Source organism: Fukomys damarensis, unplaced genomic scaffold, assembly GCF_012274545.1.
Source record: "Fukomys damarensis isolate Sample0158 unplaced genomic scaffold, DMR_v1.0_HiC HiC_scaffold_39, whole genome shotgun sequence".
Classification (NCBI taxonomy): Eukaryota; Metazoa; Chordata; class Mammalia; order Rodentia; family Bathyergidae; genus Fukomys; species Fukomys damarensis.
This window is the reverse complement of record NW_022900951.1, coordinates 32,646,421-32,662,693: the sequence shown is the minus strand read 5'-3', so window position 1 is coordinate 32,662,693 and position 16,273 is coordinate 32,646,421. Positions and strand designations below refer to the sequence as shown.

Below are 16,273 nucleotides of genomic sequence, written 5' to 3'. Positions count from 1 at the left end.
ATATATATATATACACACATATATATGCAAAAGTACAAATCTCCAATGATGGATGTCATTATATTGTATACCTAAAACTTACCAATAAAAGTAAAAAAAAAGATAAATCAACCAATATCAAATGCTGGAGGGGCTGAGCAGAAAAAGGAACCTTTCTCCACTGTTGGTGGGAGAGTAGACTTGTCCAACCATTGTGGAAATCAGTATGGAGATTCCTCAAAAAACTAGGACTAGTATTTTCATTTCATTCAGTTATTCCCCTTCATGGCATTTCCCAAAAGAATTATAAGAATCATACTACAGTGACATATGAACACACATGTTTATAGCAGCACAATTTCTAATAGCCAAATCTTGGAAACAGCCCAACTGCTTATCAATGGTTGAATAAAGGGGATGTGGCGTTTTTATACAATGGAGTAGTACTCTGATATAAAAGAAGATAAATTTAAGAAATTCATAGTTAAATGGATGCACCTTGAGACCAAAGTCCTTACTGAAATAAATCGAACACACATGTTTTAATATCACATTGTTTCTCTGTTGTGGAAAACTGAAAATGTATATAAGGACCAAAATGTGTAGTAGACATTAAGAAATGGGAAGAAAATGTTCAAGGGATGGGGGATGGGGGAAAAGAAGGAGAGAAAAAGAGAAAATACAAGGAAAAAACTGGAAACAAAGCTTTTGTAAATAAGGAGGGGAAGAGGGGTTTAAGGGAATGGAGGGGAATGGGGGAAAAAGAAGAATGAAGATATATCATGTACAGGTACTAATTTCCTATGATAAATGTTTTCATTATGTATATCTAAAATGCACCAATAAAATGAACTTAAAAGGTAATATCCATAAAAGAATATAACAAAACAAATTAGTTTTGCCAGTCTATTCAAACTGTCATTTGTGAGCTGTTATTGATTGGTTAGCAGACTGTTTATTACTGGTCAGCCATAACAAATATGGAAATTGAAAGTTGTCTCTGAGAAACCTTTATGATAATCTGGGTTCACCACCACTTTTAAGTGAGTGAGCTCATCTTCTTGCACAGGGGATATACCTGTCCAGGTGTCAAATGACAAGTCAAATATGAGCTGGAAACTATTAATACGACCGCAAAGCAGTTCACAGTGAATTAGAAAATGAAAACAAGAAAGTTTTCTAACACTGACCCTATTCCAATGGTAGTTTGAGCCATACAGATTCATTCATAGGAAAATGGATACATATTGAGGATATACTCCTAAGTGAAATAAATAAGTCACACATGTGTAAATACCGATACTTTCTCTGGTATGAATAAACTAATAGTACATAAGATCCTAATGAGATAACTGACATTGTGAAATGGGAAGAAAGGGGCTAAAGGTGTAGGGAAGGTGGGATGGGGAGGGGAAGGGTAATAAGGGAAAAGAAAAAATGTGTGATAATGAAAAGATGGAAATAAAGTGCTTGTAGATGGGGTGAAGGGAGGGCAGGGACAAGGGGAAAAAATGAGAACCAAGACCTGTCATGGAGAGGTACAAGATCCCAACAATGAATGTAACTGTACTGTATCCCTAAATGTACCAATAAACTCAATTTAAAAAAAGAGAAGTACTAAACCATGCTATTCAATAAATATGCTAGATCCTTCAGAAGACTATAAACTTAGAATTAATTTATGGTGGGAATAACAAAGTCAACTACCTACAGTGGATGGATAATTACTATAAATGAGTAAAGTGGGTCAGATATGGGATGTGACAGGCAGGAATGTGGATTGCAGCAAATTAGAGGCCCAGTCTTAATGAAGCATCAGTTACTTAGGTTTACTGATTGGGAACATGTTTATACCCATTTTGATTTCTCAAGAAAAGGCAGAGATCAATAATTTCAAGTAAAAAGTTGCCAGTGTACTTTCTTTTAAGATGTCCATGTAGGCCTACAAAGCCTATCTGCTGTCCAGATTCAGTCTTAAGTTTCCATTTTGTAATGTGCTGGTTAGGAAATGATGTAATTAAGGTTAGTAGAAGGACGCATTTTTCTTGAATCTAATTTCTGGGCTTTAAATGCCCTTTTGAAAGAGTCAGGCTATCTTTCTTTGGCCACACCCTCACATACCCTGACACTGAAGTGATCGCAGACCTGGTTGTCAACTTCTCCTTTCTCACTTGGTAGCATTCCCTATCCTAACTGAGCACTGGTCACCAATGATGTCCTCTTCACAGGGTCCCAGCTAGAGGAAATCCCTCCTCACCATCCCTCCTCCCTGCCTTTCTTTTTATTTTTATCCCTGCCTTTCAGAAAGACACAAAAGGCCTAAACTTAGGTGGATTTATACATTCCCAAGAGCAGCGATTACCACAATACCCTGTCCTTCCGGAGTGCAGGTTCCTTGCAGATGTGGAAGGGGCATTTGTCAGGGTGCTGCAGAGTCCCTGCTGCTCCTTTCAGCCGCTGAACTCTGCAGAGTTCTTGCCAGCAGGGCTCATTCAAGTTCAGCCTCCAAACCACCTTGGATACCAAACAGCCTGAGAGAACCCAGAAAGCCTGGCTCCATACAGCAGTTAGAGTGACGACAGGTGTCAATTACCACATGGACTATAGAGAACTGCTCATCTGATGTGATTAATCCACTTACTATGGCTTCTTGTGCCATGAATGAATTCTTCTGCAATGTAGTGCTGTGAAGAACTCAGAGGGCTATATTTTGGAGTATAATAAGCCACAGCCATTAGCCAAATAAACAGATTTAAATATCAGAAAGTTATTTAACCAACATGTCAAGATCTGACTATAAAAACTAACTCCCTGGCAACACCTGTCCTAGAGGGCCTCACTTTTCACAGAATGACAATGAACTGGAAAAATCCAGGCCCTGTCACAAATATCCTTCATAGCACAGAGGAGATGATGTTGTTCCTATCATGTGCTCAGCTGAAGATGATCCACCACCTGCAGTCTCTTATGGAGAGGCCTGACTGCTACTTCAGTGAGCAGGAGAGGAAGAGATGAGTCTGGTGAAGAAGTGCTTCAAGGCTCTACAGGGAATAACAACTTGACAATGAGATGTCTATAAAAACAAGGTTCGGTGGGCATTTTGTGGCCAGAATGTCTTGTCAGATTAAAGCACAGCTTCCACAGAGCTGTGCCAGAACCTAAACACTATTCCCTGTGTTCTTGGGACACTCATGTGAAGCAGCCAAAGGCCAAGCCAGGTCCTTCTGCTTCAAAAGAGATAGAGATCAAGGGCAAATCATCAGGCATAAGGAGGAGAGAGGAAACAAGAGTGTGATTTGCCTTGTGAACATCTCCTGCTTTGCTCCTCTCATGGCAATCTCCTGGCTCTCCACAAGGGGTCACACTGGAGTGACTGTCATAGTCCAGTAGCCTCAACACCTAGTAATTGTGCCAGCACTAGGCCTAATTTTCTGACTCCTAATAAGGCTTTGCTTAGAAATGTTTCTGACAAGATTACTCAAATGACTAGACTATTTTTGAGGGAAATATAATTTTCTATTTGAGTTTAGTATTCTAGCAAAAAATTGTATTTCCATAGAAACACTTGTCCTGTGTTCTGGACACCACTTCAGTTCCTCTGATTCTAGCTTTGCATTGCTTGTGTGCCTTTTGAAATACTTTTGTAAGTTGTACATCACTGAAAGACATGCGCAGCGTTTTGAAAAACAGAGGTTCAGTGCTCCACCCTCTCTTGCTGTAATAAAGCCAGTTTTACCTCCATTTATATATTCATTTCAATATTCCTTGTCAATCTTCATATGTCCCTTCTTTGTATTCTCTTTTAAGCTAGTTTTAACATCTGTTTTTTTTTTCTTATGAGCTGCATAGAATCTTTATTTTAAAGTCTGAATCTGAAAGCTAAATATACCACACAAACCTGCTTACTCCTTAGTATCCTCCGACAATACTAAGGGGAATCCATGGCTGCAAATGTTCATGTCCAAAATTTGGGATTCACTCTTAATATTTCCTCTGCCTCATCTCCATAATCAATCGTCTCAGTCATTCTGCTTCCACTTCCTAATATTCCTCCAACAATCCACTCTGACTATATCAGTTCAAGTCATTATGACTGCTACTTTGGCAACTACAGCAGCCCACTTACTGGGCTCCCTATTTTACCCTCACTACTAGCCAATCATTTTCCAGAGTCATTAGTTTCCAAAACCAAGTCTGATCATGACAGTGTGTTACTTAAAACTTACCAGTACCTTCCCATTGCCTCAGGGGTAAAGCTTGAAATGCTGGGACGCTTTTTTCTGCTTTTCCTCTGTCTACCTTTTCCTCCTCATGTACTAGTTTTCTATATCAACCTATGTTCTGGAAATCTTTGCTTCATCTTTCAGACTTGGTTAGATTCTCTCAATATCCCCTCACGCTGGCTGCTTAACTTTTACTTTGTGGGATTTATTTTAAATAAAATAAATATATGACTGATTATCCGTTTCATGTCTGTCTATTCTAAGATGACAGGGGCCTGTCCACCTTATACCACTTTATCCTCAGCATGGAGTCTGAAACACAGAGCATACTCAATAAATACTCATTGCATCCAAGAATGAAGCCATACAAATATAACCTCAAATCTTGTCTCTTCTGGTAGGCTATGATCACAATTTCCCTCTTTAGTAAGATAAAGAGATTATTATCAGGGATATTATGGAAATGAAATTCTATGATGTCTGTCACAGTGCCTAGCACAAAGCAAATGTTCATGGAATAATCATTATTACTACCAACATTACAACTAGAATGGAAGCAAGAAGTGCACTGTGAGGTCCAGACAGGCCAAATGACAGGCTACAGGGATATCCCAGAGCAGAATAACCTTGGTGTCCTCAACTGGGCTTCACAACAACATATCCTCCAAGGTCCAGTGACTTGACCAAGTCCCTGCTGAGATTAGAGTAAACTCAGGGAGTTTCAATATGACCAAACTCACCCAATACTAAAGCTCACAGATACAGTGTTGATTAATCATTGACTATGAGATAACATTCCAATAATGTATGATCCATTTATATAAAATATTCACAATGAGCAAATCCATAGAAACAGAGAAGTGGTTGCCAGGACCTAGGAGCAGGGAAAATGAGGAAATGGGGAGTAACTGCTAATGGGTAGCAGATTTCTTTTCAGTGTAATGAAAAGGTTCTACAATTAGCTAGTGGTGATGATGGCACAAATGTGATTATACTAAAAGGTACTGAACTATATATTTTAAGTGTTGAAATGTATATTATATAATTACATAACAATTTTTTTAAAAAACAACTCTCCAGTGACTGCACAGCTGTTTCCAACTTCTCTTCCCTCATGCCAAATTCTACTAAGGCCAAATTCATCCATGTTTGCTCAGTAAGCACAGATTCAGAGCATACAGGATTACAGAGTCTCAGTAAACTACATATTTAACAAGGCCCAAGGTAACTCTGATAATCATCAGGGAAGTTTGAGGGTATTGGTCTAAGCCACTGATGGCCATTGCTATGCCTGACTTTCCAAGGAACCCCTGAAGCTAGGTGATTATGATTTTTCCAGAGATTCAAAGTAAAGTGTATTAGGGAGATTTCTGGAAAGTTATACTGAGTAATAAAAGGAGAAAAACATCTTCCCCTTCATCTTCAGTCTTTATTCCTGCTTTGAATACAGCTATAATGTTGGGACTGAAGTGGCAATCCAAGAAAAAGACCAGTAGATTTTTAGGTACATCAGCGCTGTCACTGTTGAAACAGTGCCAGCAATTGCCTACTTCCAGTTTCTTGTTAAATGAATGAAAGAAACCTTATGTTGTTTTCCCTTGTCATCAGGAGTTTGTCCCGTACATCAAATACATTCCTAACTATATGACAGATCCTCACAACATATGCCTCTGTGACACTCTCTAGTCAAGGGGTAGAAAAACTTTTAGAGCTTTCAATTGTACAAACAGCCCACTGTGGCACACATGCCATAGGTTTACCACCACTGCCCTATTCCATGTTCCATTTACAAGGACTTTATCCCCATAGGCGAGTGATTTCTTCCTCAGATACATTAAGGCATTAACTGGGTATGGACAAAACCTGCATAAATGGCTGCCATCTTTCTAACAGAATCATCCTCACTTTCTTTTTTCGTGTCTGTCTATCATTTAACTCACAAGATATATTTTTCTAAGTCCTTGAGGGATATCTAACAGGTATTCATTTTGAGACTATCATTTTCCAAGATAGCATTTATCTTCCTGAATGGAATTCTGTCTGAGAAACTATAACAAGAGTTGGCAAACGCTTGTAAGTATAAGGGGTGAAAGAGTAAATGTTTTAGGCTTTGTGACCCTTACATTATCTGCTGCAACCCTGCCATTGTGGCCCGCCCACAGCCAGTCACATGCAATATATGAATGAAACAGTATTGTGTTCCAATACAATTTTATTTACAGAAAATAGTCCCCAGATTAGGCCCAGAAGGCATTCTTCACTATTAAAAACTTGAGAAAATTGGATCTAGTTATAAAAATCAAATAGGCTATCACATCCTCTGCTTTATCGTTGTGTCTCTGCCACTTGGAAAAACAATAAACTGGGAAATATGTATAAACTGGGACCAGAGCAGACTTATCTTAGCCAATACCCATTTCTGTTATAAGTCCTTAGAGAATAAAGGTGTCACAGCATTTATTATGTACTGTCTACCAGAGGTTGTAAGAGGCACTTTCATATAAATGTTAACCTACCAAGGTTCAAGAACTCTGCTTAAAACTCTAACTAATATGTTAAGAATCATAGGTAACCTGGATAAGGGAGATAATTCAGATATGCAAGTATCATGGGATCGTATCATGATTTAAGACATTTTACCATCCAGTCTGAAATACAGATAGAGAAAGATAAAATTCATGGCATGAAACAAATAAAGAGTATTTTTAAAATTCTGATTTTAATGTTTTCCTAAATACATACTTTTTCAACTTAAGCCTTTTAAATTACTTTGTAGGGTGAGTAAAACTTACCAGAGTGCCTGGTTTTCACTTACATATAGTATTAATATTTGGGAGTAATTTCCCTTTTATAGCTAAAATCTTTTCATTTATGTCCAATGCAAAAAGAAGCTTTGGAGAAAAAGGAATTAACCAAACTCTGCTCTCAATTTACAGTGTAAGACATCTCAAAGGATAGAAAGTTGTGTTTCCTTAAAAGTAAACTTACAACTAAAACTTCAAGTAGACAGAACAGTGGTCTTGATTCCGTCATTCACTGCAAAGCTCTTCCAATTAGCTGTCTCAGCTAGCAGTACTACTGAAAGACAGGTGAAATCCCAAGAGGACCAGCTTCTGGTAGCTGTAGTTTCAGCCTTTGGCAAACGATCTGTTCTAAAAATGGTCACGGTGGAGTATTTGGTCCTACTTAAACTTCCACAAATCTGTATCCCCAACCAGAGTTAGAATTTACCTCGCTCACATTTCCTTGAACCACAGAAGGACTTTATTACTACTTCAACAAAGAAAAAGCAGAAGAAATGATGATCCATGACTCCCAAGGCTGTATCACAAAAGTCCATAGGCCTTTCACCTGGCATTCTCTTGCTCTGAAGACACCATTGGAAGCAGCCACGATGCTGCAAGGAAGCCCAAACTACTCCACATAGAGAGTAAATGGAGAACTGAGATTCCCCCAAAACAGCCAGCATCAAGACATCAGAGCAATGAGATATGTATGTCACTGGGCCTTCATGTATTCTAGCCTTCCATCTTTGATCCACTTCAGCAGATCGACAGTGAAATGTAGGTGAGCTTTCCCAATTGGGCCCTACACAAAATGCAGATTGATAAGCAACATGAATGTTACCATTTTAACTCAGTCAAATTTGAGCTTAATAACTGGAACACTGACCTCGAATGGGATGAATTTCACTTGAAACAAAATAAACTGTATGTTTTGCTTCCTGATTTAAGGCTCCAATGCAAACAAAAATAAAAATATACATACCTCTTCCAAGAGTGACCTGCTCCTGCAAGACACTTATATACAGCTGCAGGGTCAGTTGGGGGGCTGAGCCCAAGAAAGCCTGGATCACCGATGCCCGGCTGAATGCAGAGCGGTGGGTGAATAATTTGCCTTCTGCCTGGCCTACTTCCTTCTCAATCTCCTCTGAGAGGCCATCTTTTGGTATCTGCCGCTTCTTAGTGATGCTGACATAAGGTTCTTCATTGTGGTTTGACTGACAGTAGATGCAGAAGGCTTCAAAACACCTGAAAAAATCAGCAAGTTATAATTATTAGAGGTAGGAAGGAGTCTGTCTTTTCTCAGTCACCTTGCTTCTACTTAGCTGATTCTCAAAGCTTTGTCTTGGCTATGCTGGACTGGAGTCACCCCTTTATCCAATGATGAGTTCTAAGCTCTTGGTCTTCCTTACACCTTCCAACATGTCAATGAGACCTGAGTGAGAATCAAACTGAGTTGATACCAAAGGCCACTGAGGCAAGAAAACCTAGGGAATGGAAAGCAATTCAGGATCTAGATCCACAGGAAAAAGTTTAATTTGCCCATCCTGACACAAATCAGCTGTGTAGGCCTGGACAAGTCACTCATTGAGTGCTTTCCCTCAATTATAAAGCAGAGAAGATAGCTACTTGGTCACATTTCTGTGAAAGATGGCAATACATCAATACAATCCATATTTTACAACCCTAGTTAAAGCAGGAAGTACGGTTGGGTGATTGTCCAGAACAGGGCAGACTGTCATCTGGCACTTCAAGACCATAACATATTACCTACTTTTTTGCCTCGTAAACTCTTACAGAGCAGAGCTAAAGTCAGTCATACCCAGCAACCTGCCAGATATATTTTATTTATGGATTTCTAAGCTTACTCTAGGTTCAGAGCCTTAACCTTCATAACAGCGAATACCTGGCTTCTATATTAGGATTCCCTCTCTAGTTACCTAGAGATATGGATAAAGATGCCAAGAGGTGAAGGGTACTGATGCCTGTGACTTACTTAGAAATATCCAAGCACGCACACACAGACTGACGGATGGATAGATGTGTGAAGCTAAATGTCAATTGTACAATATCAATATAGGGTACTTGGATGTTCACTACAGAACTCTTTCAACTTTTGTAAGTATGAAAATTTTCATAATAAAAGGCTGGGGAAAAAACAAGTTTTCCCTGGATATAAGAAAAATACTTATAACTTAAATTTCATAGTTGTCGAAGAATTTTTTCTCTGAAACAAGAGCTTTCAAAACAGCCTTATAATGCTGCTAAAAGGTTTATGGTTTCATACACGATACTTTATTGAATGTTGTTAACTTTATACTCTCACATTGAGGTAACTATTGCAATGAAATTACATTTATTTCAGTATATGTGCTGCCGAAGGGAGCACAAAATTACATTTATAACTCAAAATAATAAAACAAAGCCACTGATACAAGAATAGAAACAAGAAAATCTTTTTGGCAAGTACAAAGGAGACATATTTGTGATTATTACCTTTGTTAATTTGCTCCTCGGAGAAAGAAATCATGCAGTAGTGTGTGCACAAGCACGTGCATGTGTGCTTGTATGTGAGAAAGACACAGAGAGAGAGACAGAGAGAGAGAGAGAGAGAGAGGGAGGGAGAGAGACACACACACACAGGGATGCTTGTCTCAGTGGTATCAGGAACACTTTAATACACAGTATTACATGAAAAGATGTAAAACAATATGGACCAGTTTGTTCAGCTGAAAATAATACTAATCAAGTTCAGGTCAGAGTTGAAGCCCCCTTTGTCAAAAACTCAAAGGTGTGACTGAGGGCTAGATAATAAACAGATTACTGCCTTTATTCTCAAATATGTGATTAATACCAATGCATTTCAAACCAAGGGCTTTGAGGAATGTAAGGATATTTTAGTTTATAAAATATTTTCTCATATATTATCTTAGAAAGTCCACTGTAAGAATCTGGATAACATTATCTGTAATAGCAAAATTGTGGAACTATTCTAAATTTCCTTAAAATAAAAGAATAAATAAATCTAATGTGTACATTAAATAAAATATGCAGTATGAAATTTTATGGTTTAGAAGTACATTTGCTATTATAAGAATACTGGGCTGGGGATGTAGCTCAGTGGTAGAACACCTGCTTAGCAGGTATGAGGCCTTGGGTTCAATACCCAACACCAAAAATGAAAAAAAAATTTTTTCACCATATTTGGTAAGTGAAAAAAGCCAATTACAAGAGAATATATCAGACATGTCCACGTGGACTGCTTGCCCTTGTTTTTCAAAGTTATAAGAAATAAAAAGCAAAATTTTCACACACAGGCACAATATATGTGTCCAAAGACAATTTCTCTTAACTCAGTTTGGCTCAGGAAAGCCAAATGCTGGACATACCTGAGAGAAAATTTCATACTTTTGTGAAAAAAACACACACACACAAATACAAACGATAGAATGTTTGAGCTGGCTCATATTGGCTCAAGAGAGCCAGCTATAAAAAAGGAAATTTGTAAGCCAGTTGTCAACAAGTAGCTTGACCAGACTTGGGAATAAACACACTTTGGAAACCAGTAAATACTGAATATCAGGGCTCATTTTTCCTGAGTTTACAAACATATCATCACAAAAATATTAGTAAGGATATACAACAAAAACATTAAGAATTATTCTCTTTAGGCAGTTAAATCAGAAGTTTATTTTCTTCACTGGGCATATCTGTTTTCTCCTTTTCTGTCATTTCAACAACAAATATGCTTTACTGGCATGATAAAAATCAAGCTTTCAGTTTTCAAAGACCAAAACAGCAAACGAATGGAACACCTGTTCATGCTAAGAACTGAATTAATGAAACAAGGGTTTGGAAGAGAATGAAATTCTCTTGATGCTGAGGAGGGGACTGTGTGAGACTTGAAACATTCATAGAATTGCAAACAAAATGAAACTTCACTGATCAATGAAAAGAAATGAAAGAAGGCTCCAGAATAAAACTAATGGCACAAGTGTCTCTAAAACTCAAGTGGACTTTCTCACAATGCATTAGTTTTCCTAGTTACTACACTTGCCTTAGCAGTTTTATACATAGTAGGTGTTTAATAAATAAATCTGTGAACAACTCCAAGTCCATCCACCACTACTGGTAAGCAAACTAGGAAATTATCATTATCATACTTGGAATCATGTAAAACCTATCTAATTACTTCAAATCTGTTATTTGGGGTCTATTTTATTGTAGTTTGGTTTGCAAGGCTATCTAAACAAAGCAACAAACAAAGTATTTTCATCAAAATCTTTCAAGGTGTATGCTGGCGATCTCAGGGGTAGAGTGCAAGGCCTGGGTTCCATCCCCAGCACCAAAATGAGAAGGGGAGTGGCAGGGAGAGAAGAGAAAAGGAGAGGAGAGGAAACCAAGACGAGAGGGCCCAGACCGGACCAGAAAATAAAAACTAAGAAATCATGTAGAGCAAGAAAATGTTTGTATTTACAGAAAGTAAATAGTTCAGGCTTTACAGGCCATATTCTATGTTACAATTTCTCAATACTGCCTCTATAGTGCTAAAGCAGTTATAATCTATAAATGAATGACCATTGTGCTCCAATAAAACTTCATTTATAAAAATAAGCAGTGGGGCAATTTGGTGAGGGGAACACTGTTCTCGGATGTAGATATTCAGTTTGATCCTTTTTTTCCCCTACTTTATCTTATTTCCAAGTATCACTGTCCCATTTACAAGCACAATTTTAGAAGTTTATTTCTTCATTGAAACCATGCACATTTAGTGCTGGCACAAATAACTAGTGTTATCAGGGACCCTAATAAAAATACTTTTTCCAAAGAAATACTATGATTTCCTATAAACTATGTTATCTTCATATGACACACATGCTCTAGGAGGCTACACAAAAACAAAACTGGTTAAAAAGCAAATGCTTTGAGACCTTTGCAGAGCCACTTATTTAATCTCTCAAGGCCTCAATTCCTGGACTGTAAAAATAAGATAATAACAGCTCACAGGGTTTTTACAGTGGCTAGAATTAAACACTTATGCAAAAGCACTTTGAAAACAAAGTAAATAAATGCTCTTTACACTATTTTATATTAAATTGTCTTGAAAGTTTACTATAGAAAAAAATACCAGTGTAAATAATTATGCCATTTTCTATAAAGATATTTGGAACTTTTTAGCCTGTATTTTATAAACCCATATTTTTCATGCACCATTTCCCCTTCATTATACCAGTATTAAAAATGAGGGAAATTCCTGAAACTCGTAACTCAAATTTATTTACCTTTTCTCAATTAATTTATGAAAATAAATATAATTATCTAAGAATGATAAACAGAAAAATTTTAATTTTTGATGAGAAATATTGCTCCTCTGATTTTTCAGGATGTTTATTATAACTCAAAGTAAGATTTTCCTTAAAATTGAAAAAAATAAATTCAAGGCATTGGCCAAAGTTCATAGTCAAATTCAGCCTTATGTGGAAATAACCATACAAACTAGTCACAGACTTAAATATAAAATTAAACATATATAACATATAAATGAAATAAGGAGCTCTTCAAATACCTCCCTCCCTAAAAGAAAGAAGGAGCAGAGCCACGGTACTAGTATTTAGTCCGTAATCATTAGTGCAATGTATTGCAGAGCTTTGGTATTTTTTTGGTTTTGTTTTTGAGGTACTGGAAATAGAACCCAGGCCCTCCTGCATACTAGGAAAGCACTCCACCACCAAACTTCATTGCCAGCTGAATACTGCAATTTAACTGGGCCATAATCCTGTATGAACTCAAAACAATCATCTGTATACAAAGAAAAGAAATTTGGCTGGTACTCACTCAAAATTAAATAAAGCTAAACTGTCCCAAAACTATTCAGAAACATTAGTAAATCCAATGATAATGGGTCAAACCTCATGTCTGTCCTTTAGGGAAAATAATTATGATCATTTAGTAAAGCTGATGTCTTACACTCCAGTGGAATCCGTCAGCAAAAAGAAATTCCAGTAGGATATCAAGTCTTACACAAAAAGAAATTGCTTTTCTTTCTGTCCAGAAGCTAAGAGATTTGGAAGCACATTTTGTGTACCTCAGCTCTAAGATTATGCATCCAATATCTCTTAATATAAATCAAGTGCATTAGAATGAGAGACTCTTTGGCAGTGGAAAGAGGTTGCCTGGTTCTCTCTCTCTCTCTCTCTCTCTCTCTCTCTCTCTCTCTCTCATTTTGTTTTCCCTTAAGAAAACACTGACCTGATGAGAATTTTCTAGAAATAGCCTTTTTATCATGTTGAAACTTTCTGTGTAACTGAAAAGTTAACTCTTGAAAGCACAAAGTGTTTACTTTTCTTAATTTCATAGAATATTTTACTGTTAAAAACTAAAAATAAATGAGAAAATTATATACTTATATTTTTTAGAATGATAGTCATACCTTACCATCCAGAAATTACTGCTCTTAACATCTTCTTATATTTCCTTGAGCTCAGGTTTATATTTATCATCCTGTTTTTATACATATCATGTAATTAGCTTTGTGTTGGGTTACTCAATGTTTAAAAACATTTTAAATGTCAACAATGGTAGGATTTCCTCATTTACTTGTATGGCTATTCAGATTATATTAAATTTTAAAATTTTGCCAAAATTACCAAATCCTTTAAGCTAGAACTAATAAAATATACCACACACACCCCACTGCTTTCTTTTACAGATCATAGGGAACATAAATAATCCAATTCCATTTTTCAAGAAGCCTTGGAAATGTGTTCTAGAGCCTTATTTTTTTCCATCTATAAAAAGGCTACAGGGTTGGAAGTGTAGCATATTGACCGAGTACTGGCTTAGCAGGTGTGAGGCTCTAGATTCAATCCTCAGCACCCAAATAAATAAAATAAATAAGTAAATGCTGGGGCAGGAGCATGACAAGTTGGGCCGAGCCTGGGCAACTCAGAAACTTAGTGAGATCCTATCTCAAAATAAAAAATTAAAAAAAGAGCTGAGGATGTAGTTGAGTGCAAGGCCCCTGAGTTCAATCTCCAGTACTTGAAATAAAATGAATAAAATAAAATAAAATAAAATAAAGGGCTGTGCATTTGGTAGAGTGCTCACTTAGCATTGGAGAGGCCCTGAATTTGATCCTCAGCACTGCAAAAATAAATGCGGGAACAATTACATCTACTTTATGGTGGAGAGTCAATCTAAACTGAGGCATATCAAAACATGTACAAGAAGCTCTTGAGAAATGCTAGTTCACCATGTCCCTCCATTTAAACATGAGTTTAAGAAGCAGTAAGTGCCTTCCTCAGTCAGATCCCTTGTACTTTAGTGCAGGAGCACGATCAGGATCATTGTACTTGCTTGGCTAGAGGAACTCTCTCCTCACTAAATAGGTCTAGGTCAGAGGACTTTGTAAAGTCTGTCTCTGCCCCTTCTCCTTTTTTTTTCTTCTTTTTTAAAAATTGTACCAGAGATCAAACTCAGGACCTTGCACTTGCAAGGCAGGCAGTGACACCACTGAGTGACACCACTGAGCTACATCCCCAACCCTCCTTCTTTTAAATTTCTTTTTCTGATCCCCCTCCCACACACACTTTGGTCTATCAGGAGCAACAACTTTTTTTCTCCCAGCATGTTGGTCTCTCTTTCCAGGATTCTGCAGCTTCTGGAGGCCAGGAAATTATTCACCAAGTTTGCCATAACTGTATGTTATCTACAAGTCAGTATCTTGAGTATCAGCTAAAATGGTTGTCTTTAGTATGAGGTACACAAGTTTTATAAAATCTGTTTTGGTGCTTGTTGTGTGTGTATGTGTGTGTTGGGGGTGGGGGGGGTTATTTCCTGGTAGGAAAGGTTCCTATTCTGGCAGCTGAGGTGTATCTCTAGCCTACCTCTTCAATTTTCTGTCAGTTATACCAAAACTCACTATTTTAAATTTATTTCTAATCCAGAAAGATAGTCTTTGTTTTGATTTTTCTATAGAGATGAAAGATATGATTACAAGTGTGTATGTGTGTGTTGGGGGTGGGGGGGGTTATTTCCTGGTAGGAAAGGTTCCTATTCTGGCAGCTGAGGTGTATCTCTAGCCTACCTCTTCAATTTTCTGTCAGTTATACCAAAACTCACTATTTTAAATTTATTTCTAATCCAGAAAGATAGTCTTTGTTTTGATTTTTCTATAGAGATGAAAGATATGATTACAAAACATTAAACTCTCTTCAAGGTCCTTTGCTAAAGCCAACATCTGTTTCATTACCACTTATTTCTATTTGCTTTGTGTTCATAAAAATCAATTTCCATCAATTTTTTCTTAATACACAGCAAGTTTTTGTCTCAGTGACCCACTGTTTAGCTGAGTTTATGACTGTTAGAAAGGGCTGGAAGACATTTCTACAACCTGATGTTTCCACACTCCATAATTACTGAACTACCAAAGAGAAAAGAATGATGTGGGAATTTCTAGACTTCTGTATGAGAATTAAATGAAATAAGTTAATATTTGTAAAGCGCTCTAAGCAGTGCCTGGCACCCAGTAACCTCCACGTGTCTGATAAGTCAAATGAAATGACCTGCTGTAACCACAGCTTAGAACATACTTTTCAAGGGTTGGTGACCACACATGGCAATGCTGCCAGAGCCCACCTGACCGCAGAGACAGCCATGTATTTTATGAGACTGAACAACACAATAACTGCCATCTTTGTTGGACAGATTCAGGCGAATTTTGGCAATTTCATAGGCTGGTACTAAACAGGACTGCAGGGTGCCCACCGCCTTAGTACCAATATCCCCTCCTGTTACGTTGCTGGAGGGGAGGGCAGGCCGGCCTTGGGCCCAGGCCTGGGTCCAGTCACCAGTCCCTACCGAAAGGCTGCCCCCGCGCTGGGGCAGGTGGGGAAGCCAGCGGGGGCTGAGGCCCCTAGGGCTGGCTCTGGGCTTCCACACGCACCTGAAGAGGGGCCCGAGTTGTAGCAGGTGCAACAGCAGCACAAGCGGGCGATCCCGGCTGAGGTCGCGGTGCACGAAGACGAGCGTGAGCTGCACCAGAGCACAGGGCATCAGTGAGAAAAGCAGCGTCAGCGCCTGCCACATGCGGTCCCCGCCCGATCTGTAGGTGCTGCTCAGGTAGAGCGCCCACGCCGTCTCGGCCAGGAACAGGAACACGGACGCCAGCACAGAGGCCGGGAATTTCATCTCAGCGCGTCAGCGGCGCGCACCGGGGACGGACGCGGAGGGAGCGGCGGGCGCTATGGCTGGCGGAGGCAGCTACCCGAGGGGCTCCCGGCATTCCCA

General features: G+C 38.4%; 1 protein-coding gene across 1 annotated transcript in view; it reads right to left on the bottom strand.

Annotated features, from left to right (window-relative positions):
- The window catches only part of Xk (X-linked Kx blood group), a 61,034-nt gene extending 44,767 nt beyond the window's left edge, over positions 1-16,267 (bottom strand). The window contains exons 1-2 of the mRNA XM_010636192.1: positions 15,930-16,267; positions 7,971-8,233 (exon numbers count right to left, since the gene is read on the bottom strand). Of these exons, the coding sequence (XP_010634494.1) occupies positions 7,971-8,233; positions 15,930-16,174 (508 nt within the window). The 5' untranslated portion in view covers positions 16,175-16,267. The remainder of the gene's footprint in view (positions 1-7,970; positions 8,234-15,929) is intronic.
- Between the last annotated feature and the right edge of the window lie 6 nt (positions 16,268-16,273).